Below are 26,925 nucleotides of genomic sequence, written 5' to 3'. Positions count from 1 at the left end.
TAGGATAGTTCTCTCTTCATTTACCTTCTTAATTATGTCACCTTTTTTGTTAATTTTTCTTTCTTTTGCTTATGTTATCTCCTAAGCTAATTTTAGGCACATGCATTTAATCTTCTAGTCTTCAGGTCTTCTTATACTCTTTCTGATATTTGGCCCATTCTTAGCTATATATCTATTTCTAGAAGATTTTTGTTCTCTGTCCCAGGTCCCCAAGACTTTCATTTTTCACAACCAGTTCCAGAAAGTGTGCCTTTCCCTGGAATTGTCTCCCATGTAAATTTGTAGCACTGATTTCCACCTTCCATCTACCTGTCCCCTCCACCTACCCTATAGGCAACATTGTAAACTGTGATTTGGATTTGTCCTTCATTCAACATCCTACTGAAATGCAAATTCCCTTTGACTTAAAGCTACTATGAAATTAATGTTATATAGTCATTATTTTGTGTGAGGAAGTAGGAGTCTTTATTCTTTTGGCAGATTCTCTCAGTCATTATAGATATTGCTGCAGTTAATTATATATATATATATATATATATTATATATATATATATTACACATATATACATATGTGTAATATATATATATTTGTAATTTATGTATATGTAATTGTAATATACATATATAATATATATGTATTTGTGTGTGTGTGTGTGTGTGTGTGTGTGTGTGTGTATACATGTAGTGCATTTAAAATAAAAAAATCCACGGATGAGATAGCTGAGGTCTCAGGTCAAGTATCTCCAAGTACATTGTTGTCCATTCACTGACCTTTCCATATATTATTTCTTGGTTGTTTTCTGGATCAATGCCATTCTCTGTTTGTGAGCTTCTGTAGTGCAAGCTTGTTTGTAGGGTCAAATTTCTTCAGAGCCAAACCCAGGGATCCACATGTTCCACTGGCTCTCTTGATACAGCTAGGCATCCTTCACCTCCAGGGTGCTGAATCTGTGATGCCGAGCAAATTGGCAGGCTGCAGTCACCATGCTCTCAATAAAATCATCAGCAATCTGCAGCATCTCCTCCACATCTTCATCCAATTGCTCATTAGGATCCACTTCTCTTACCAAGTCTTGTAATTTCTTCTTGGTCGATACCTGATTGTTTTCAGGACTGAGATGCCCTCCTGACCCATGAGCGCCTGGTATCTTTACCACTGTAGTGCTATTGGCCATGGAGCCTTGTGGGGTTGCTGGCTGGTTCCAGTTTTATGGATGAGCAATTAGACAAGTTGATTAGGGCTGAGGGGCCAAACTGGTTCATAATCTGCCGAAGTTTGGACTTCAGCTCATAGAACTTACCAAGATCCTGTTTCTTTTTGGAGGTATGAGGACCAAGGCCAATCAAAGGCAGCAGCGTCTATCTCCCCATGATTTTCGGAGACTGGCCCAGTAAAGCCATCGTCTCAGCGCTGGTCCAACCATATAGTCCTTTGCTTATTTTCAACATACTTTTTATCTTCTATTGTACAAAACACAAATATTTGTGTATATATTTATAGGTATTATCTATTTAATTTTCTGTTTTATACAATTTTTACTGAAAGCAAGCAATTTCTATGTCTTTTGGGTATCTTGGGTATCTAAAATTGTTTGATATTCTTATCTTTAACAGGTCATTGCTTTAGTGATGGATATCTTTACAGATGTGGATATTTTTAAAGAAATAGTGGAGGCATCAACTCGAGGGATATCTGTATACATTTTGCTCGATGAATACAACTTTAATCATTTCCTAAATATGACTGAAAAACAAGGTTGTCAAGTTCAACGTCTGAGGGTAAGAATTCCATGTTTTTTTCTCAGCATTTTGTGTATCATTTTTATCTCAGTTGAATTTAAGTAACGTTAAGCTACTATTATTCCAAAAGTAAAATAGAAAAAAAATATATATATATACATATATATATATATGTGTATATATATATATATATTTAAGGTAGTATAATGATTAATCACAAAAGGGTCCTCTTGTACTTTTCAGAATGTGACTGAAACACACATCTTCATGACAGATATGCTGCTTTTCTTGATTCTGGAGCACTTAAGCTTCTGAGTTTACTTTGCTGCAAGTCATAATTAATGCTTCTGTTTTGCATGCACAACCTTGAAGCCACTGACTCAAGTGATTCTTTCATTCAGCACGTGTTACGTATTACAATCATTTGGCATAGTGTTTTCAGTTATATTTGTCTTTTTAAAAGGAGGGTGCATTTTAATTTTAGTTATTTTGACATCATGTAACTATGACCTGAAAGGATCTCTTGCAGTAGGACCCTAAGTGATTTATGAAACTATCCTGTGTAAATGTAAAGCAATAGCTGCTATTTAAGTTATGCTAAAATACATATTTTGAGTGAGTATTTTCCTAAAGTATTTCTTTCTAGGGTAGTTTTAAAATTTGCTTTTTCCTTTTTTTTTGTTATAAATTATTTAAAAAATTATTTCAAGTATACTTTTTTGGTACTAAAACTTTCTTTGACATATATATATTTTTTAAAATAGCCCCTTTCTAGCCTTAATTTTCACTTTATATTTACATATAATTGTAGAATATTCGAGTGCGGACTGTAAAAGGCCAAGACTATCTTTCAAAAACAGGAGCAAAATTTTATGGAAAATTGGAACAGAAATTTTTGTTAATTGACTGCCAGAAAGTTATGTACGGTTCTTACAGGTAAGATAATTGTGTTTACCTCCAACATTATCAATCATTTATAGAATTTATTAGTATCAAATTTTAATGTAATCTGTTTTGTTATTTTTTTATTCAGGTATAATTGACATATAACATTATATTAGTTTTAGGTATACAGCATAATGATTTGATATTTGTATATATTATGAAATGATCACCATGATAAGACAAATTAACATCTACCACCATATATAGTTATAAATTATTTTTCTTGTAATGAGGACTTTTAAGATGTACTTTCTTAGCAACTTTTAAATATGCAACACAGTATTATTATCATTAGTCACTGTACTGTACATTACATCCCCAGGACTTATTTATTTTATAACTGGAATTTTGTACCTTTTTACCCCCCTTCGCTCATTTCATCCACCCTGTACCCTCCACCTCTGGCAACCACTAATCTGTTCTGTGTATCTATGAGCTTGTTTCATTTTTTTGTGTGTATTTTATTTTTTAGATTTCAAATGTGAGATCACATAATATTTGTCTGTCTGTCTGACTTATTTCACTTAGCATAATGACCTCAAGTTCCATCTATCTTTTTGCAAACGGCAACATTTCATTCTTTTTTATTGGTGAATAGTATTCCATTGTATATATACAGAGCATGCCAAAAAAATGTATACACATTTTAAGAAAGGAAAAAACTGTATTAAAATTGTAATACTCAACATATACCAATAACAAATGATGAATACAAGTCATGTGTATACATGTTTTTGGCACCCCCAGTATGTATATGTATGTGTATATATATATATATATATATATATATATATATATATATATATATATATNTATGTGTATATATATATATATATATATATATATATATATATATATATATGTTTATATCTCACATCTTCTTTATCGTTTCATCTATTGGTGGACACTTAGGTTGTTTCCATATCTTGATTATTGTAAATAATGCTACAGTGAACATGGGGGTTCATATATTTTTTTTAAGTCAGTGTTTAATTTTTTCTGATAAATAACCAGAAGTAGAATTGCTGGGTCATATGTTCTATTTTTAATTTTTTTAATATATTTTTATTGGGGAATTGTGGGAGGGGAACAGTGTTGGGGAATTGGGGAAGGGGAACGGCCAAGTTGTACTTCAATCTTAGTTGTGGAGGGTGCAGCAAGCTCAGCTCCAAGTCCAGTTGTCATCTGGCTTCCCATCAACAGCTCATGGCCACTCAGCTCAAGGTGCTGTATTCAATTAGTTGTGGGTGGGTGTAGCCACCATCTCATGCAGGAGTCAAACTAGCAGCCTTGTTGTTAAGAGCACATGCTCTATCCATTGAGCCCCCACCCACCGGCGGCAGCTCAGCTCAAGGTGCTGGGTTCAGTCTTTAGTTGCTGGTGGGTATAGCCCACCATCTCGAACAGGCAACCTTGTTGTTAGGAGCACGTTCTCTCACCAGCTGAGCCATCCTACCACCTGTTGGCAGCTCAGTGGCAGCTCAGCTCGGACGCATCTCACTGGCCCATGTGGGAATCAAACCGGCAATCCTGTTGCTCAAAACTCACACTCTTGAGCAAGCTCTTAACCAACTGAGCCACTCGGCCAGCCCCCTATTTATAATTTTGAGAGAAACCTCCCTACAGTTTTCCATAGTGGCTGTACTAATTTGTATTCCCACCAACAGTACACTAGGGTTCCCTTTCTCCACATCCTTGCCAACACTTGCTATTTCCTGTCTTCTGATAATAGCCTAGTTCGTGTTTACCTGCACCATTATCAGTCATTTACAGAATTTATTAGTTTCACATTTTAATGTAATCTGTTTAGTTTCTTAAAAATAAACAAAAAAGAATTCTTGCTTGGAAGCTTAGAGACTTGGGTTTCAATTCTGTCTGTGCCTCTAAAGAACATTAAGACATTAGGCAAATCACATAACTTTCTTGGGCTTCAAGTTCTTCATCGCCAAAATGAGAGGGTTGACTAATATCTCAGATTCCCTACAGCTCTATAATACAAAAAGTGTTTTTGCTTCTTACGAAAACATTATGTAGTATGGGCTTAATAAAAATTCATAAAAATTGAAACTGTTTATCATTTTGAAGTACCTGTCAAACAAATTTTTCTTGTATTAGTATTATTAAGAATCTGGTAATAATCATGTGGTCACTATAGTACTACCAAAAAAAAGGCATTTAGCAGCCTGGCTATTAAAAATGCCTTGATAGACACTAAGCCAGTTACTCAGTCCCAAATTCTACTCTCTGGCATCTTTTGTGGCTTCCGCTGGTGATATATCTACTGTGTTCTAGCTTAACTCTTTCATACATTTCATCCCCAATCCTTACAACTTATCTGCAAGGCAGTTATTTTCACCTACATTTCATAAGTGATGTAACTGAAGTTCTAGAGGGTTAAGCGACATGTCTAAACCCCAGAGCTAATGACCAGAGGCAGTTTAGGACTGGCAGCCCAGTCCAGATCTGGCTGGCTCCAGAGTATGAGGTGTAATAAAAAAAATATATGGTGAATGTTTAAATTTAAAGAAGTTATTACAGTAAAAGACACAGTGCTGTTAATGCCGCTCAAAATACTCCCTCTCGCTTCAAACATTTATCCCATTGTTCTTGCCCCTTTTTGAAGCAGTTCTGGAAGTCCCCTTCTGTGAGTGTCTTTAGTTGTGCTGTCGTGGCTGCTTCGATGTCCTGAATCATTTTGACTTTGGGGAAGAGCCAGAAGTTGCACGGTGCCAGATCCAGTGAATATGTTTTTATTTGACAGAAATTGCCATATACCAGAAGCGATGTGTGACACGGAACATTGTCATGATGGAGGATGATTTATGGCACACTTTAAAACACACCTTCTCTCAACCATAGCTCACACCCAGCTGTCTGCACCAAACAAGTTGAAACTTGTCACACACTGTTACTAAGGTGTTCAGTGCGCCACTTCCCATATTGAAGATCCCTGCCTTTCCGTTGGATGGCCCTCGGCAGCAGCATTCACTGTATTTTGTGATCACAATGGAAAGGCTCCACGTCACACATCACTTCTGGTATGACAATTTCTGTCAAATAAAAACATTATGGTGTGTCCTCATGCACCTTATTCACCGGATCTGGCACTGTGCGACTTCTGGCTCTTCCCCAAAGTCAAAATGACAATGGAAGGTAAATGTTTTGAATCGATTCAGGACATCGAGGCAGCCATGACAGCACAACTAGAGACACAAAAGAGGACTTCCAGAACTGCTTCAGAAAGTGGCAAGAACGATGGGATAAGTGTGTTCGAAGCGAGGGGGAGTATTTTGAGGGTGGTTAATGGCAATGTATCTTTTACTGTAATAAATTTTTTTTATTTAAACATTCACCGTATTGTTTGATCACACCTCGTATAAGTGCTGCTGGAATACTCTCTTATAGATTGCAGGCATCAGTCCTGAATGGGATACACAGTGAGGCTATATCAACTGGCAGATGAAAATACCAATAAACACTGCTAGATCACTAGGACAGAGTGGACTCATTACTGCAGACTGTGGGAAGAAGTCAGGAGAGCTGTGGATGCTTTTGAAAAGGACAATGTGAAGGGAAACCTGCCTCAAGTCCACAAGAAGAAGGCAACGTGTTGAAACGGAAGGCTGTGGACAAGTTACTTAATTTAGTTGCACTACAAGATGAGGGTAATTGTCGAACTACATCATGTCATTATTATGAGAATTAGAGTTAATGCAGCCAAAGTCCCTGATGATAACTATTGTTTTAGGCCTTGTTTTAAGTATTATATCTGCTAACTTTCCCTTTAAGCTAAAGAATCCTTTTTTTGAAAATGTAATTTGGAGTTCTAAAGGAGAACTTGTTAACCGCAGAAATTATAACTAATACTTGAAATTAATGAGTCCTTTTAAAGACTCATTATATATGTATGTATTTGTTCAGATCCACTTGATTTTAGAGTGATTTTAATTGAAATTTTAATTAAAATTGGGAGTTCACTTGACTTGTAGAATGGCATTTATTAGTTAATCTCATCATAATGAATGCTTTCTGTTTTTATTATTTAACTTGACTTTCAACAATAAATTTACTCAACTTTGTTTTGCTACCACTAGGTATAATAGATGCTATATGTTAAGATGACTATAGATAGCCAAGCTACTTTCGAAGTGATGTTGGGAAAAGCAAACAAACAATGGCACCAAAGCGCTGTATCTTCCTATCTATATCATAAGCCAGGGGCAGAATTTAAGTTACTATTTATGGCTGTGAATATGGAATGTCCACAACCACAGATTATAAAAATTCATCAAAACTCTTTCTTATCTAACAACTCTACTGTCTTTATTATTTCATGTTAATTTTAGATATACTTCTTTAAAAAATGAATGGTTGTAAACCCTTGTCATTTTTTTTTCCCCCTGACTAATTATCATGGACCTTCCCTATTGTTAACAATATTCTAACAAGATCTGGTGGAACAGTTATGAACCAGTCCTCCTAGAAACTCGTTAAAAGTTTACTTCCTTGTGGTTAAGACTACCCTTTGTATTGTTATTGTTTTCCTCATAAGCACATTCAAAATGCCAACTTCTTTATTCAAAATTCTTTGCCATAAAATGTCTTCATATTCTAAACTCCCAGTATTTCTAGAGAGGCTTGATATCTGTATTCACCATAGTCACACATTGTGTGACAGCTCACTCATCATGATGATGGTTTTATCAGGAAAACACAATAGGTTGCCATATCACCGTGCATTGATGAGATAAAACACTTATATATCTTTGATCAGTGTATATAAATTAAATTTTGAATTGGATACAGTCATTTGAAATTTTCATATGAGTATCTGGAAGATATTTAGTAAAGTATTGTCCACAAATTTGCCTGAGAAAGAATTTTATAAGCTTTCTAAAAATCTTATAATCTATATAAAAGTTACTTTCAAAAGGCAAGTTTCACTGAAGTTATTGGCTCCAAGGTTCTGTCTTTGACCAGACTTGAAGATCATCACATTTAGAGATCCATGCTGCAATAGTATAATATATATAAATAGTACATAAACAATAGTATAGTGTCAGTATTTTTACTCTATGGACTTCACTGTATAGCCCCCAGCCAGCAACTCAAGAGTTCTTGAACCACTTTTTAATGTGTGAGCTCATAACCACATTCCCAACTTCATCACTAATATGTGACCGTGTGTATGGAGGGGGTGGGAGTAATAAGTGAATTTTATATTTGTCTACCTCTCTCCACTCCTGGCTCCTGACCTCTAGATGTAATTATCTAATTCTCGTAGCTTGTTCTTCTGATACTTATTTCATTCTCTTAAATAATGTGATTATACTATTATTTCTCGATTTATTACTTTTAGATGTTATCTTTTTATATTATGGTAATTGAAGAGTTATGTTTCCTGCCCACTCATATCCACTTCCCCTCCTGATCCCCGTTCACCCAATACAGTTATTTGTTTGTTTGTTTAATCATAATTTATTGGTTAAATGAGAAGTCTGGTTTTACATTACTGAAATTGTGTCAAAATTGATCATTGATGAGCCATGGAGTGATTTTTGATATGCTTCTTTTTCATAACAAAGTTAATGATGACAATTTTGTTTTGATTTTATTTATTGTCTTTGTTTTCTATGTATCTATTGCTATTTTTTTGCAGTTGACTGCAGATTTCTTAGCACATGAACAACTTTTCCATATGCTCGATTACTACCAACAATCTGTGACGTCCAATCTGGACTAGCAGGTGTTGAACCTAGCAGGTATTTCCCATATTCCTGGGTAGTTGGAGCTATAATTATTTAAGTCCCATTTTTAATCCTAGTTTTTTTTTATTCCATGCTATTCTCAAATTTATTATAATGTTTCTAGGTCTCGGCCTCTTTTCTTTTGTTGTTCTGGGCAATCCAAATACCTGTGTCTTACAATTCTGAGAAGTTTTCTTTTTCATTCTTTGACAAATTTTTCTCAGTTCCTCCAATTTTCCATCCAGGAATGGGGGGTGGGGTGGGTGGACCATTATACTGATTGGTATATAGCAGATATTTTGAATATCTACTACTTGAACCATTTTTATAGCATCCTGTTTATGTTTTATAGATGTATTATTTTCTCTCTCTTTTTCTTTGAGGACATTAGTGTGTGTGTGTGTGTGTGTGTGTGTGTGTGTAAACACATTCTTATTTGTGCATTTTCTCTATTTCCTTCCAGGTGCCTTTTTTGTGTGTGTATGTTTTGGTTACTGTTTTGCATTTAAGCTTTTAAACATTATAAGCTGTCTTCTAAATTTGCTTTATATGTCTGCCAATCTTTTGCTATATGTTGTTATTTAAGAATGAGGGACTATAAAGCTAATTGGAAATTGTGCAGAAAATGCTTGTCAACAGTTGAGATCACAGAAGAGTGAGTGGCTGGGATCCTGGACATTTTACAGGAAGATACCTAAATGTCAGTATAAATAGCTCTTTTTTCTCTGGGAGTGGTCAGTGTTTGTACAGAATGATCTCTAAATTGAATATATCCAATTGAATGTCTTTCTAGTACCTTAAATTATATTAAATATTATTTTCTGACTTAGCCAAAGCATGGAACCTTTTCCAATTGCCACACATTCACCATTACCATTATCTTCTCAGGTTCCTAAACTCAAAACTTGGAAGTTATTTCTATTTCATAACTTATGCACACCTTGTATGACATGTAGATATTCTGATTCTTCTTGTTACTGGCTCAACATTTTTACTCGTTGTTCCAATTTCTACTCTGGTTTAGTGTCTCATTAACTTATTCCAACTACTTTGCTCATCATAGTAATTGCAGTCTCTCATCTTTCAAGTCTGTACTACAAATAGCTCCTAGAAAAAAAAAATCATTCCTCGGACATCTTCTTTTATTATAATTTACCCAAATTTGTAAACAAATTCTACAGAATCAAAAATCAAACTCTGCTTTGCTTTCAAGGTTTTCCACACTAATTCATCCATCTCTTGTATAGTTTTTTACTTCAGTTAAATATAATTTGTTTTCTGTGTTCAACCAGTATGTGGCCATTATTACTTCCTCCCTTTTTCTGTGTTTCTTTGTCGACACAAACTGTCCTGCCATACCTTTGATGTCTGAACTTCTGGGTATCTAGTCTCTGCCAAAATATTGCTCAACTCCCACCTTCTTCGGGGATTTTCTCATATTTGATACCTGACTATTCTTCATTCCTTTACTTGCTGTTTTCAATATATTTTGCATTCATATCTTCAGCTGCTCTGAAAATGTCTTTAACGATTCATTTTTGTACCATTTCTTTTAAGACAGCCTGGTGGCTGACACATCTGCAAAAAAATAGCACCTAGCAGATGTCCTACTCATACCATCCTAGATAAAATTAAGCATATCAGAATAATACTTAAGTTTCACACTGTTGTTTATGATATTTTATATATTTTAAATTATCACTGTGCACATTCTTTTCATATTTTCATCTGCCTTTGTTATTGTCTCTCTGATACAAACAGACATTGTGGAGAATGTCTTCGTCTCCTTGTCTTTTTTATTAATCTCTGTTGTATCATGTACAGTATTGGATACTTAGCATATTAGCAATCCATTCCTTTTTCAGCTCAGTGACTCTATATGTTAATTATTTAGATTTTCAAACATCAATTTAAAATGTTACATGAAGTTTCAAATAATAACTGTCACCTCTAAACTCTAGTGAAGAGACTGGAACTTCCACAAAAAGTACTATGAAGTAGTTTCAAATGTAATTTCCTAGAAATTGTACCTGTATTGAAAGACCTTAATTGGCTTTCTGACTGGCATGGTTTGTGAGGACTAAGTTTACCAATCCTTTGTATACCAAGTGCTGTGAAGTGTGCCATTTAATGACTGAGCCTGCTGCTCACAAATCCTCCCTCTGTGTATAACTCCCGGCATCCTAAATTACACTCACTGAATAAGTCACAGAAATAAAATACATGTACTAGCACAGAACTGCCTTACATTATAGCATGTGAGAACTATGAGAAATGGTAGCAGTTATGCTTTCCATGTCCTCATTTTGGACATGAGGAAGCTGAGGCCCACGCTTATGTGGCTAGAGAGCTCAGCAGAAGCCAGTCCTCTCAACTTTTCCTACGAAACTAGCTTGTCTGTACCCTGCTCAGATGCTCTATATGAAATATAATACCATTTTTACTCTATAAAATCTTAGTAGGAAGAGATACAAAGTGTACAGTAGACTTTTCTTCAGTCTTGTGGTAAGTAGTGCAGGAATTTGGGATGGATTCAAATTCTGGACTTGAGTTGCTTTATTATTTAAAATATGGTTATGGGGTTGGGGAGGCAAATGTCTTACAAGCATGTAATGACTGGAGATGTTCTAAGTTATGGTAGCCAAGGAGACCAAACAAAAAATACTCTTGTCGACATTAAATGACATAGTTTTCTTAGTAGAGCTATATATTGTCATTAATATTTTAACTTAGCAAACATAAAATTTTCCAATTTTGATTTCTTTTTTTTTTTCCAGCTACATGTGGTCATTTGAAAAAACCCACCTCAGCATGGTTCAAATAATCACAGGACAACTTGTGGAGTCCTTTGATGAAGAATTTAGAACTCTCTATGCCAGATCATGTGTCCCCAGTTCATTCATTCAGGAAGAATCAGCAAGGGTGAAGCATGGCAAAGCTCTCTGGGACAATGGCACTTACCAGCGCTCAATTTCTTCATTCGCTTCTGTTTCCAGCCAAATAAACCTTCTTGGTAGACAAGACAAAATTCACAAACTAGATTCTAGTTACTTCAAAAACAGGGGGCTATATGCTCGAAATGAACATGATAAATATAACATAAGAAATCATGGATACAAACCTCCTTTTACTCCAAATTTTAATGGTCCAAATACAACCTGTCAGTATCAATCCAGTCAGATGAATGAAAATTGGAAGAGGCATAGTTATGCAGGGGAACAGCCAGAAACAGCACCCTACCTGCTGTTGAACAGGGCTCTGAATCGAGCCATCAATCCTCCTCGGAACTGGAGAAAGCCTTCAGATAGTCTCAGTGTGGCATCCTCATCGCGAGAAGGCTATGCGAGCCACCATAACACACCTACCCAGAGTTTTGCCAGTCGGCTTGCCCAGAGGAAAACAACAAATCTTGCAGAAAGGAATTCAAATGTGCGTAGGTCTTTTAACGGGACAGATAATCAAGTTCGCTTTTTGCAACAACGCATGCCAACCCTTGAAAATACCACAAAGTCATTCTTGCGTAACTGGAGAATTGAATCCTACTTAAATGACCATTCAGAAGCTGTACCTGATTCAAATGGATCAGGTCTAGGGGACCGGTTTGAGGGCTATGGAAGCTCTGAGAATTTGAAAGCCAATGCCCTTTATACTCATTCTCGGCTTCGCTCCTCTTTTGTGTTTAAACCAACTTTACCTGAGCAGCAGGAAGTTAACAGTTGTACAACGAGCTCCTCAAATTCAACTATCATTGGTTCCCAGGGAAGTGACACACCTAAAGAGGCCCCAGAGACCCCTACAAATGGAGAGCATTTGACAGACAAACCGTTGCCAGAGCCAATCCCCCAGCTACCGCCACAGTCAGAGACACCAAAAATGCATACCTTACCGGTTGCCGAAAACCAGTCAGCCACCTTAAAGAAAACTACAAATGACCATATAGAGTCAAACAACTATTTATATACAAACTTGTGTGTAAACAAGCAGACAGAAAATCTAAAGAATCAACAAAATGAGAATATGATGAAAAGGCGAAGTTTCCCAATCTTTGACCACTCAAAAGCCAATTTAGATCATAGAAATAGTAAGAATTATGTATACAGTACACTTACCAGGAACCGAGTTAGACAACCAGAGAAACCCAAAGAGGAGTTGCTGAAAAGCTCCAGGAGCATGCACAATGTGACCAATAGCGTGGAAGAAGAGGAGGAGGTCATCAAGAGAGACCCTCCGAGTGGCACAACTACCAAGTCCATTTCCATTGCTGCTTTGGTCGATGTGAATAAAGAGGAACCTAACAAAGAACTCACTTCAAAGAAGGAAGTTAAGGGTTCTCCAAGCTTTTTGAAAAAGGGATCTCAGAAGTTAAGGTCATTACTTAGCATTTCCCCAGAAAAGAAAGAAAATCTATCCAAAAATAAAACATCTGCCTTTTACAGAATGTGTAGTAGTTCTGACACTTTAGTTTCTGAGACTGAAGAGAATCAAAACCCAAAAAAATCAGAGCCAAAAGTGGATTCATCTCCTAGAAGAAAGCGTTCTTCCTCATCAAACTCTCAAGGTAGTATCCACAAGAGTAAGGAAGATGTAACAGTTAGCTCATCTCAAGGGATAAATTCTTCATCTGATGAAAGTAATAGAAGAATACCTTCTCCAGGTCCAGTTGAAAACAAGTTCTTGGAAAGGGCAGGTGATGCTTCTGCCCCAAGATTTAACACCGAACAGATCCAGTACCGAGATTCAAAGGAGATCAATGCAATTGTTCGTCAAAGAAAACCAGCTTCCTCTCAAAGACCAAGGCCCAATGAGCTTCTAAGAACTCAGTCAACTGACCGGCGCGTTTACAGTCGTTTTGAGCCACTGTATAAGATTGATAACTCTATGCAGTCAATAGGCAGCATACCAAATGCCAGTATACACCGCCCCGAAATAAAATCCACAACGATGGGCAATAGTTATGGTAGGTCCAGCCCAATACTTAATTACAACCCTAATGTTTATCACTCATATCAGCCAAATGAAAACAAGTTTCGAGGATTTATGCAGAAGTTCGGAAACTTCATACACAAAAATAAATGAAATACTGCAATTGCAAATAGATATTAAAATACAAAATGAATGTGACTATAAACATTTATCCAAAGAACATTGTGGACAGTTTTTATAACATGGAAGAGATTTCTGTATGGGCAGAACGTGGGGTATGATGTATATGTTTACTAATAAACTATGTACAGTAAAGTTATTGCTCCGTGTGAGAAAGTTAGTTGTGCTTAATTGTACTATAGATGGAATATCTCTGTAAAACACATGATTTTTAAATGGTAATGGTAAAAAAAAAATGTAACTGTTTTATCCAGCCTGAAGGTCTTCTTAAGTAGAAACTTTAGTGGAGTATGGATTTTAACCATTTATTCCAAAGCCTTTCCTTTTACAAAAAGATCCTAATACTATCTGTGGCTCTTTGTAATACATCATTATGAGGTTTTCATATCTTCAAATTATGAGAAAATAAAGCTTTTTGTTTTTAATTGCCTTAAATTCTACAGGATTACTTGTTATATTTTATTAATGTTTTATTAATGTTCTTGGGGAGTATATACAACTGGTTGGGGAGCAACAGTACAATTTAAACTATATGGCTGAGCATAGTTTTTTTTATTTTGTCTGAGAGTGTTTGCAAAGTCAGTCGCATGTAGCATAAGTACATCATAGGGCTTTGTTTTCTTTATCCTTTGAAAACCATGCAGGATGTGCTTCTTTCCACTCTTTAGGGAGCCTCTCCTTCACTTACCTGTCAGCTGCTGACCTTTCATAGTCATTTCTTCCTTCAAACTTGTAGCAAGCCAGCAGAAATTTGGAAAACCTGAATTATTCCTCTCTTTTTTTCTACTATAAAAACTATTAAAAATGTAAAGCTTGGCATGAACTTTTTATCTTAGATTAGTATGACAATGCTTAGGTGTTTTGCTTGCAAAGGTCTTTGCTGTTTTTTATGCTGTGCCAAATAAGGGGTGAAAGGACAGTGCTTTCAGAGGACTGCCATGGTGACAATGAGAAGTGGCACCTGGTCTGTTCTTCCAGGACTGTGGGGACTGATTGAATGTTTTAAGTCTTTTTATATCTTAATTTGATGGTGATACTCAGAACATAAGATATCCTTTGCCTTTCTTAGCGTAATGAAATAAAGCTTCGTATCCATCACAGAAACTTTAACTTGGCTTTACTTCATCCACAAAGAACAGAACTAAAAAAACAGTGCATCATTTGAGAAGTGGGAAGTGTGCCTACAACACCTTAAATTATTACGTAACACCTTCTAATTTGCTGTATGGGGCAATACTTTGTTTTAAAAATTCAAGATAACAGTCAAATATTAATATGTAGGTCATGAAATAATTAAAATAATGACATTAAAATATCTATGTCATTTAAATTATTTTCCATAGTATTTTAAACCCGTGAGAAGAAACATGAAGGGAGAAAACATGATAGAAAGGAAAAGAAGACTTAACGTTTATTGAGCACTTTCTCTAGACTAGGTCATGAGCCTCAACCAAAAGCCACCACAACAACATTTTGTGGGCGCCATTGCACTCAATATTTTATCGATGATGACCGAGGTGATAATTGAGACATTGAGATTCAGAGAGGTAATATGCCAAGTCACATAACTAATCAGTAATGATACTAAAGTGTCTAAAATTATGTCACATCACGTTACCTTGCAAATTTGTTCAATTTCTGCCTCATCCAAATTGTTGGGAATTAAGTAGAAACTATAATTCCTAACTCAACAGCAATCAACCAGAAAGAGTTTAGTTGAATTCTACCAGACAAGAGAAACACAGGGCTTAAAATAATTGTAATAGGTGAGAGTAGGGAATTAAATTGAGACTGATTTCTGAAAGTAAACTAGCAGGCCAGTTTTAATTGCTAGGCAGCCATTTTGATCTCCTTCCAGCTGACCTGTGACAATGAGAGGAAGGGAAAAGGAGCCATGTGTGAGTTGGTCAACCTGGCTCTGTGCTAGAGAAAGAAGTCCATTAGAGTAGGAAGCTAGTCAAGGAATGGCACTCACTATATTATCTTGTTAAATAGTCACACTAACCCTGTGAAGTAAATACCTCCTTTCTGAAAATAAGAAAACTAAGCCTAAGAGAAGCTACCTAGCTATCCAAAATTTACACAGCTCTGAATTGGTAAAACTGGGGCTTAAACACAAAAGCCTGTATTTTTAATACTCTACCACGTTATACCTTTCTGGCTTCTTATTCCTCTAATGCTTGAGGAATCTTCTTTAATAATAGTCACTCTCTTTTGCGCTCTCTCTCCACAAATTGCAGAAATATAACAGTAACTGTACAGCAAAAGCACTTTATAAACATAAATCCAGAATATAATGTTCAGTTTCACATTCATAAAAGTAGGTTTTAAAACCCTCATTGTACCCCAGGGAGTTCCCAAGTACTGCAACACGGGATTTTATTGTTTTGGTAAGCTGACTTAGTAGATTGAAAGTTTTGCACAATTCCTAATAAATTAATAGCATAAAAATAAAACTTTAAGAGGGAGCAGTCATTTTTTCACAAGAAAGGTAGCTAAGTATATTTATGAATTTTAAAAAATAACCTTTAAAATGTGTATTTCCTTATAATCAGATAAGGAATTCAGTTGTAATAAGGAAATTTTCTAATTATTAGTGTATTAAAAATTATTAGTTAATTTTTAGAGCCATCTCTAAATTCTTTATAGATTAGTAACAGATCATTGAAAAAGCATTTGAATTGGGTGACAGCGCGAGAGTTTTAATTTTGCTCTTAGAAAATTTTACTTCTGTAATTCTGGACCCTAGTCTTTTACCCATTTACTAAAGGCAGATCCCACAGTAAACCAAACCAGATTGACTCTAATGTATTACCCATTCTTTGTGTTAGATGGGCAACTTTCAGAGATAAGGGGAAAATGGGCTAATTGTCACTAGGCAGCTCTGAAATGGGAAGTCCTATTTAGAGCAGTGTAACTTTAAAGCTGAAATTACATAAAGACTAGAGTTTAAATTATGTTTAATTGCAAGCAAAAGCTCGTCACTTTTTTGTACAGCAACTGCTATCATTCTGGAAACATAAATAGCTTTTAAATAGCTTCTGAGTTGAAATTGGTGAAATTGGGAAATGCAGGATGCTTTATTGCCTCCACTTATGATGGGTAGTGAGGCTTTTGCACAGCAGATTTATTCTCCTCTGCCTTTTTTCCTTGATTACTCTCCTTGTATCTTTTTTTCCTCCAGAAATGTCTATGTCAGAATCTGTCCATAGTGAATTTCCAAAGTTACTGTGGCTGGGAAACTGCTCCAGGTTAAGAGTGAGCAAGCACGTGATACTTCACATAATTTAGTCAGTTTAAGTTTTAAACAGACACGCCAAACTTCATGGATGTATTCATTTCAAGCAATATACTTTTCTTTTTCTCCCAAACTCATTTTGGTGGAAAGATAATGTCAAGTGAACATACTTTCATACTAAAGTTTGGTAAGGTAATGTTTACTCTCTACATACAATGTACATACAAGTACATTGGTTTGAGAGCAGAAACAAACAGAAAAACAATAGGTGTGATTTCAAAGTATTGGGTTGTTGGAAAAGTCATGATGCATTTTTGCAACCAAAAAACAGAAAAAATAAGTCATGACTTTTCCGACAACCCAATATAATAGTTCTAACAGACAATTTCAGAATAGTTTAAGTGCTTGTACCCGGAACATGTTGATATCTCTCTATTATAATGATGGGATTAGCCACAATTCTAACATGGTGTATTAAAAAGTATGGGTATGTGTTGGTAGCCTCATATGTGGAAGCAAATATTTAATCAAGATGACATCTAGTGTGATCTAGGTAAGCAGGAAGAAGGTTGAACTCTGATTTGCATTCAACTTGAACTTTTCTCAAAATTATCCAGTTATTCAACAATTAATCCGCAGATATTTATCTTTCGTGAATATCTGTTGATGCTTAGTGTACCTATGGCGAAAGGGTATAAAGTAATCATTGTTTCATGTTAACTATGTGTGATGCTGTATTTTTTTTTAAAGTTTATCATATTCAGTTTGGTTCTAGAATATTTAAAATAAACAGGATGAAATTATAAATTAAAAATCAATTTTTATAATCATACAATGTTAGCAAAAATATATTATTCCAAATTAACTTTTGTTTTAGATCTAATAAATGAATATTAAATAATTTTGTACAAACATCAATATATTGTAGGTTGTTTATTTTTTATCTTCATACCCTGGAATTTCCCTATAAGCTCATGCTTTCACTTAGTTATTATAATAAGAATTTAGATTTTTACACACTTTAAATTATTACTCCATAAATACTGAAATCATGTCTTAAACACTTTTAGATCCATATTTGATGTACACTGACAATATTCTTCCCTTAACAATATAGCTTGTGACTTTGAAAGATAGAGAATATTCCATTAAAAAATTGGTGGCTAACTTTTGTATAATGTAGCATTTAGTTTGAGTAAAATATTCTAAAGGAATATTTGTATTAGATCAATTAGTGACATTAAATAACCTAGAGCCTGAAAATGATTTAAAATTCAAAATGCTTTTTTCTTAGAAAAACACTATTTCTCTTATAGCACAAATTAATGCAGTTGAAATACTGTCTGTTGGAAATTAAGTAGTGTTTTGTAAAGGCAAATGTGATTTTTAAGTAGGTAAGTATAATTTTATTTTTCATTTATCATAAATCCAGTGTTTCACAAAAACCTGTTTCAATGGGATAATAAGGGAAGCAGATACGGTTTTACTTTTGTTGCCATCCTAAAGGAAACTGTTGAATAGGCTCAGTCTATTTAAGGAGTCAAAGAACATCCTGAAGTAATTGGACTAGATAAAGATGAAAGGGCTTTAAAAGGAATATAGTTTGTATAATCCTTACTTGCTATTTGGGACAACTGACAACTTGCCAAAACTTGCTGTTCATGTTCTCTGATCACCTGGCTGAGGTAGTGTTTGTCGGGCTTACTCACTGTAAAGTTACTCTATTTTCCTTTCCATATTGTACTTTTTAAACACAAGTCACTCGCTATGCATAGGTCCACTTCAGGAGTGTGGTTGCTAGGTTTCCTTATTACTACTGAGGTATCCTTTTTTTCTAGGCCCTGTCAGCTGACTGAGCAAGGGAATATATGGCTATATCCTGACCTCTGGGGGTATATATATATATATTTTTTTTCATATTTCACCACCTGCATCTATCTTAAGTTAAATATGATTTCATACTTATGTCTCCAACTGTACTCTTACCAAATGGATCATTCTAGCCTTCTCTTCTTCTTTGTCTAAAACCTCCCAACATTAGTGAGAAAATCTAGCTCCCACCATCACTTATTCACTTACTTAAATGGTCAGTTCCAATATACATATAGAGTGGTTTTAGAAATTATTACAAGGTGTGATAAAAAACTATGGTGAATGTTTAAATTTTTAAAAAATTATAACACTAAAAGATACATTGCCATTAATCCTCCTCAAAACACTCCCCTTCACTTCAAACACTCTTATCCCATCATTCTCACCACTTTCTTAAGCAGTTCTGGAAGTCCTCTTTCGTGAGTGTCTCTTTAGTTGCACTGTCATGTCTGCCTCGATGTCCTGAATCAATTCAAAACGTTTACCTTTCATGGTCATTTTGACTTTGGGGAAGAGCCAAAAGTTGCACTGTGCCAGATCCGGTAAATACGGTAGATGAGGACATACTGTAATGTTTTTATTTGACAGAAATTGCCCTACCAGAAGTGATGTGTGACATGAAGCATTGTCATGATGGAGGATGAAATAAAGACACAGCCTCCAGTTTTCAACAATAGCCTCTCTGCTAATGTGGAAAGGTTATAGAAATGACTGCAGACTCTTTGCTGGGCAACAATTAGGCACAGGAACCACTTTTGTTGTGGGCAGTAATTGGCAGTATTACCAATGTGGGCCAGGGCAAGATAGAATAGATGCCATGAGGTAACCAAGACAGTAAATTCCTCTAGGGACTTCTAGAACATATATGGTAGGAAATGGGTGGGTGCTGAGATTCCACCAGAACAGATTTAGATGGAAACTTACTGTTGCATTATTCTTACTGAGCTAGAATAGCCTAGGAAATAACTCATATCTGTAACATATCCACAACAAAACACAAAATGTGACAAAATTACCAAAATAAATTTGACCAAATGGACTCCACTATTGCAATTTTTTTAGAAAGAGGTAAATGGGGCAGGGGACCAAATAACCCCCAAAATCAAATGGAAAAAAGAAACGAATCAAGGATTTACTTTAGAAAACAACTTTCAGGGCATATCCTGATACTAGTGTATTTTGTCTCTAAATTTTTTTTTGTAGTTGTAGGAATAAAGATTGTTAATGATCCTTATGTGTCTCAATCATCAGGCAAGTTCAGTTAGATTGAACAGGCTATATTTTAGAAAGTTCTTTTGTTTGTGTTTGTGTACTTTTTTTATTTGTTTGGCTGTTTTACAAACTATCAAAAGTTTATTTTAATTAACTACTAAGCCTAAACAAGTTACATACTCATTAAATTAAAGTAAGTATTCTAGTGACTAAGCATCCATCATAAATCTCAGAACTAGATGTGTTTCCATGAACAAAGAGTCTAAAATACTTGAAGCCTGATTTCTTATTTTTCTCCCCCCAAGCAGAACATATTACTGTTTTAAAGACAGAAAATTCTGTTACCTATTTTGCTAATTCAAGTATGAAAAAATATTAAGCTTTGCAAAGCATTTTTAAAATTGTTTTATATGATTCAAACCTAAGCAATATTTTTTATCAAGTGCTTTCACAGTGCTTGGCACAGGGATGGGACTGTGTATAAAAGCTAATTCAATTTTATTTCCAGAGGAAAAATGTGAGAGATATATTTTGCATTTTAATCATGATAAGGTGAAAGACATTGTTTTAAAATAAAATTAGATAAAAATAGATGGAGGAGCAGAGGGCAAGTGGAAAGCTGAATGTTATATCTCTTTTCTGATAAACAACTTTTTGAAACTGAACTCCTTTGTGCTTGACTTCCTTCATATTAAGTGAAAATTATAATATTTTGTACTTTATAGGAGTAAGTGAATATTAAAGACACCTACTTTGTCATTTGCGTCCCCTTAAAAGAAGGGCGCAGGTAAATATTAGCATAGTTGGATTATCATACCCCTAGCATTACTTGGAATGTTTTTCACTTAGCTAAAGGATGTAATAACATCTAAATTCTTAGTAGTGCCCTGCAGGAAACTCACAGTTTGACAAAGAGGTTTCCAGATGCTGGGAATTAAAACTGTAAGTATGTGAGGATAAAATATATTTTAAATGTCTTCTACCTTAAATGTTTTTGTGTGAGTCCCGAGAAATATAAAACCAGAAGTCAGAGATTGGCTAGAACAGGGTGACTTGGAGGCGGAGCATGGCCGCCACGGGCAGCAGGTGGCGCTCCTGGCACCACCTGGAAGACACATGTTCCCGCGCGGCCTCCGGATGACATGCATGGAGTTACAACTGTTCCCGCAGCCAAAAATGACAGCATCTCCTTCCTGTACTCTTCTTGGAACCCTAAAAACAATGGTTTAAGAGGCTGTCAAATCTCTTAATGTTTAGTGAGCCTGGGAAGTTAGCTTTAACTAACTTCATATGAGCGGATCCCAATATCTGGGCTTCTGAAGAATGTCTATCACAAGAGCAACACACCTCAGTTTGATTAAGGGCAAAAGGTGTGTTTAAAGTATGGAGACGAGGCCTGATTCTTGTACACAGTAAGTTGTAGGCTTTCGATTAGTTACAAACTTTTGTACATCAGGCTCCACATTGACATGCAAATTCATGCAAGTTTTTTTTTAATATTACTCAATATGTAATCACCAAAAATTATTTATAGGTCCATTTTTTCAAATACTTAACATTTTCTTTTCTACAACTGGATATTATTTGTCTTGTATCTCCCTCTGTCAGGGTAATAAAGAGAGAGGGCGAGTTGGAATTTGGTTCAATATACATAATATTAAATTACCTAGTAACATCAGTCTTCCACATTATGGAGTAAGGGCCTCAAGGATTGTAAAATAAATTTGTGGAAATTATGTAAACACATAAGAACAATTACAGAATGCTAGAGACTATAACACAATGTATTAGTTTACATATTCATCTTTATCAAGCCTTTACTAAGTTCTTAATAGTACTGTAGATGAATGTTTATTAAACCATCCAAAAACTGTTGTTTGTCACTTTTTAGATGTCTAGATGCCTTGTTAATAACTTAGTGGTACTAAGTTGTTCATTACTTAATACATTTATTTGATCAGTTAACATAGAGTTGAGGCTTGAAATAGTGTCATTACATAGGAGGTGACAGTAAAAAAACATGGTTCAAGGGGCTGCATAGTATTCAACTTTATCATTAAGCTGAATGCTGCAATATAAACAGTAAAAATGGCACCATGTCAGGAGGCCCAGCTTATGCCATAGAAAACAAGATTGAAAATGATCCTGGTAAAATACAGAAGTATTTTAAACACAGAATGGCATTCAATTTCTTAAAAATCAGAAAATCAGGCTGTACAAATATAAACTAAGGAGTGACTTCGGTTTCCTGGAGAGTATGAAACTGGACATTTCTTTGTGGTTGCAAAGCTAAAGACTAATCAGAATGTAATGCTTGAAAGACCAGTAAAACTAAAGTACAGATGTTTACACTCAGAATGGAACGTAAGGAAGAGCGTATCTTTGGGAGGACTCTTTTTTTTTTTAAGATTTTACTGGGGAATTGAGGGAGGGGAACAGCACTGGGGAATAGAGCGAAGGGGAACAGACAAGTTGCTGTCCTTTTGTTCTTCAGTCTAGTTGTGGAGGACGTTGCTTCACTGGCCCATGTTGGTATTATCATTGCGCTCTTCCCGGGGGAGGCAGATCGGTCACCAGCCTCTGGACACCTGCTCACGGCGGCTCTTGGCAGCTCTCACCAGCTGCCAGCCGCTCACTGTGGCTGCTGGCCACTCACGCTGGCTGCTGGCTACACACGGTAGCCCATGGCAACCCACTGCAGCAGGGGCTGCAGCCTATGCCATTGCAGGTGACTCATGGCATCCCAGCTCCAGGTCGAGCTGTTGTTCACCATGTTAGCTGTAGAGGGCAGTGTCAGTGGCCCTCATGTGGGATCCAAACCGGGGCCCTGCTGCTCAGAGCTGGTGTCCCAAACCAGCTCTTAACCAACATGCCACTCGGCCGGCCCAGGAGGACTCTTTTTATACTGGGGTCAAGTAGGAACTTCACACACTATAACTCAGTTTTAAAAACATACCATTGATATATATTCTATTCAGATTAAATTTAAATAACCAATAAATTATAAGATATAACTGTATACATTTTACTATTTGGAGCTAGGTAAAAAACAAAAATGAAAATAAAAATGGACAGTCATCAAGATTGGTGATTCTGTGCTTTGTTAAGTATGGAGAGAATATACTAAGGACTCACAGGGTTGGCATAGTTATTTTTATATGAAGCTTTCTGAATAGACAAATACTAGCTTATTGAAATCCAGCTAATAAATTCAAACTTTATCAGCGTTAGTTATTATTTAAAAATGTCTACCCCAGAGGTCAAGACATTCATAATAGGGACTATAAAGCTATTAGTGTTAAGAGCTAGTATTTATTGAGAGCTCACAATGTACAGGGTTTTTAAAATGCATTCCTTCAATCGATAATCACAGAAATTTTATGAGCTAAGTTCTGCTACTACCTCCATTTACCCAATAAGGAAACTGAAGCTTACAGAACTTTCTTAATAGTCTTAAAGGATAAGGTACTTATCCTTTGGTAGAGCCTGAGTCTGAATCAAGACAATTAGATCTCAAAGTCTGTAAAAGAAGAAATATTATGTTTAGAACTGACTCATCTTTCAGTGGATGATTGACTGTTCAAAACACGTTGCATGCCCATTAGTGTCTTAACCCCAAAGTCTGTTTAGACCAGGTTTATCACCACACATTAGAATAACGAATCATATTTATCTATCCACCTCAGCAAAATTAATTTGAGGCATGTAGATGCAAAGTATGGTTTCTAGAACAGTGCTCTATAATATATTAAATGTTTAACAAATATTAGAGATAGGGGAAAAAAAAGGAACATGCTTGGATACTGTGATTGTATACCTAGAAGGAAAATAATGCTGAAAACTATGTTCAGGTTGTACACTCTCTCTAATGCTCCTAATATTAAATCTTGTATCTTTCTTGCCTTGGGAATTGTAAGTTCTTTTCAGGTCAAATCATCTTCTCTCTGAAGTTTCCCTTCTCCTTATTTACTTTCTCCTTAAAAAGTAAATTTTCCTCTCCACTTCATGTGTATCGAATCTTCATCTTTGTAAAGGATCAAAGTCAGTCACACATAACAGTGGACATGTTCTCATTAGTTAAACACGAGAAACTGTGGGCACATAATAGTTTTCCTGTGTCTGTCGAACAAAAGCACATATCTTTCCTTATAATGTGCATTTCCACAATTAAATGTTTCATTCAATTTAAGTCAATGATTTTTCATAAATCCCCTATAGCAGGAAATGGAAATACCTTTTTAAGATTCAGTGTCTGCTTTCAAAGGGTTTACAATATGATGAGCCTGGCGGGATGACTCAAGTAAATGAACAGCAACAATAAAACACTGAAGTGCAACAAAAGGCATACAAAGTACGAAGATGACTGGGAAGAGGGAAGAAACACAACCAGGTGAAGATTCGCATGCTTCACTTACTATATGAAATAATTTAATTTTGAAGGCAGCTCTGTCCAGAAAGTGAGTTAAGCACACTAAAAGCAAAAAGACAGTTTTGGAATATGTTATTTGCTTTAATTTTCTTATTTAAAACTGATTTTAGAGTAGTTTTGGGTTTGTAACAAAATTGACAGGAAGGTACAGAGAATTTTTCTTAACCCCTTTCCCCCACTTCCCCTCCCCCGCCCCACACTCCCTCTCCTCCCCCCCACACACATGCATATTCTCATTATCAACCTCACTCCCCAGAATGATAGGATTTCTGTTTGGTTCGTTCTTAGGATTTCCATCTCCCTATTTAATTCGCCCATGTATTCTTGTATACTGTGTACTTTAGCCATTAGATCCCTTAGCATATTAATCAAAGTTGTGTTGTATGCTCGGTCTGATAATTCCAACATCCCTGCCATGTTTAGTTATGATGTTTGCTCAGTCTTTTGTATTTTTTTTGCCTTTGATATATATGTATGTATGTATGTATTATTATTACTATTATTATTATTATTATGTGATAAGGGACATGATGCACTGGGTGAAATGAACTACTGTAGATAAGTCTTTAGTGATGTGGTATTAAGGTGTGGAGGACAGACGAAGCATTCTATAGTCCTATGATGAGGCCTCAGGCTTTTAGTTAGTCTATGTCTCTGGACTGTGACTTTCACAAATGTTTCACAGTTGTTTATTTTTTTTCTTGCCCCCCCACCCCATCCTGCCCCACAGTCAGAGAGGATGGCTAGAGTGGGCTGGACTTGGGTATTTCTCTTACCCCAATTTTTTAGGACCTGATGTTACCCCAGCTGGTTAGGCACTGATTAATTAGTTCATCCTAAAGGCAGGCCTTATTAAGAAGAGCAGAGTGCTCGCGAGTATATCAAAATGGCGCCTTTTCCTCTCTCCCTGTGGGAATCTGGCTGAGTTCCTTTAGGTAAATCTCATTATGTGGGATCCCCCATCTGATTGGGTCCCCCTGGAGTTTTTAAACTGTCAAGAATTGTTCGCGCTGAGACTCCAACAATTCTTCAATTTCAGGTAAGGTTTTCCTTCTCCGGTCGTTGTTCCCCAGCAATTTCTGCTTGTGATCTCTGCTCCGGTAAGCCACGACTCCTTGTGTTCATCCATGTGTCTCTCCAGCCTTCAGCGCAGTGGTTTCCCCAGGACTTCCCCTCACTTATGGATTCAAGAGAGTTGCTAATTTTTCAGACTGTATAGCTTTTCAGCTGTTGTTAGGATAGAGTGATAACTTCCAAGCTCCCTACAAATGGAAATGGAAATAGGAAATCTGAGTTTAATTTTTAGCAAGTATTTTACCCTTTATAATCTTCTAACACTTATGACCCTTCTTTTTACCTAGAGTTTGTTTTCTCTTTAAACCTTATCTCTTTTACTTCTCCACTTAAGGTAAACAGGAGTCCCTACAAAAGCAGTGCTCTTCCAATATGTGCCATTTAACTTTAGAGCTAAATCACAAAACCAGATATTCTAAGATCCAACATAGCCATAACTGAAGAATGAAGCCTTTCAGAGTGGACAGCATGACACGAATGCAGATTAAGTATTTCAGTCCAAAGATCCTAATATTATTGACAAAGAGGACCGCATGTGATATCATTAACACTTTGTTAATTCATTACTCAATGTAGCACCACAGTACTAATTATTAGTTTGTCACTTGCCCCATTCTATGCAGAGATGCACCCTATGCATCTCTGCAAATATTTAAGAACAGTTTCCCTTATTCCTCTATGCCCCTGGTTGAAGGCGCTAACATATAAAATAGGGTCGTTGAAAATTAGCATTAAGTGCCATTATGGTGGGAAAAAAAAAGACTGTAAAATTATTTTAAGTCATTAGATCTAAACTTTAATAGTTGTTAAAATACAAATAAAATAGTAGAGATGTATGTAAAAGTTGCCTTAAAATGAATATTGGATACTAAAATGTTGCTGTGAGATGATTATGATGATGCAATTTTTTTTCATTTATTTAATGGATTGAATCCTTTGCCACTGTTTCTGGCTTCTGAATCCAGGAAGGGATTATATTTTTCTCTTTACTGGCAATTAACTGAATGTATAATTTGAATAATCATTTGTAATTATTTCTTGGGCATAGTCCCATACCTTTCATCCAATTCCAAAAGCCTCGCATATGTGCTGTGCTTTTGAAGTTAGAAGTAGAAATGTTTATAATACGGAGGTTGGCAATCATTCTACTTGAAATAGGACCAGAACTTCACAGCACTATGCAGATGTCAGCAAAGCAAAATGCTCTCCTTATAAATTCAGCAGCACACCATTTTCAGAAGTGGTAGCAGTCACCTTCTGCCAAACCTATCTGCAATGGTCAAGATAGAAAATATGACTACAGCATCATTAAAATGTGATTTGCTTTCTGTGTGAGGTTCACTGAATTTCATTAACAACCAGAATTATAGCAACAGTGTAGAGTTGTTAAGGTATGATCTCTTATTTATTTATTTATTTTTTTTAAAGATTGTTTATTGGGGAATTAGGGGGATGGGAACAGTGCTGGGGAATTGGGGGAAGGGGAACAGACAAGTTGCTGTCGTTTTGTTCTTCAGTCTAGTTGTGGAGGACTTGCTTCACTGGCCCAAGTTGGCACCATCATT

At 35.8% G+C, this 26,925-nt stretch overlaps 1 protein-coding gene and 1 pseudogene across 7 annotated transcripts in view; one reads left to right on the top strand and one right to left on the bottom strand.

Annotated features, from left to right (window-relative positions):
- The window catches only part of SACK1B (scaffolding CK1 anchoring protein B), an 84,397-nt gene extending 66,839 nt beyond the window's left edge, over positions 1–17,558 (top strand). For all 7 annotated transcript variants that reach the window (XM_019629385.1, XM_019629384.1, XM_019629387.1 and 4 more), the window contains exons 3-5: positions 1,615–1,779; positions 2,552–2,676; positions 11,210–17,558. In XM_019629385.1, the coding sequence (XP_019484930.1) occupies positions 1,615–1,779; positions 2,552–2,676; positions 11,210–13,508 (2,589 nt within the window). In that variant the 3' untranslated portion in view covers positions 13,509–17,558. The remainder of the gene's footprint in view (positions 1–1,614; positions 1,780–2,551; positions 2,677–11,209) is intronic.
- On the bottom strand, positions 783–1,278 carry LOC109374631 (transcription initiation factor TFIID subunit 12 pseudogene; annotated as a pseudogene).
- Positions 17,559–26,925: the final 9,367 nt, after the last annotated feature.

Source organism: Hipposideros armiger, unplaced genomic scaffold (assembly GCF_001890085.2).
Source record: "Hipposideros armiger isolate ML-2016 unplaced genomic scaffold, ASM189008v1 scaffold_847, whole genome shotgun sequence".
Classification (NCBI taxonomy): Eukaryota; Metazoa; Chordata; class Mammalia; order Chiroptera; family Hipposideridae; genus Hipposideros; species Hipposideros armiger.
Note: the sequence above shows the minus strand (reverse complement) of the source record. Positions and strands in the feature narration are given on the sequence as shown.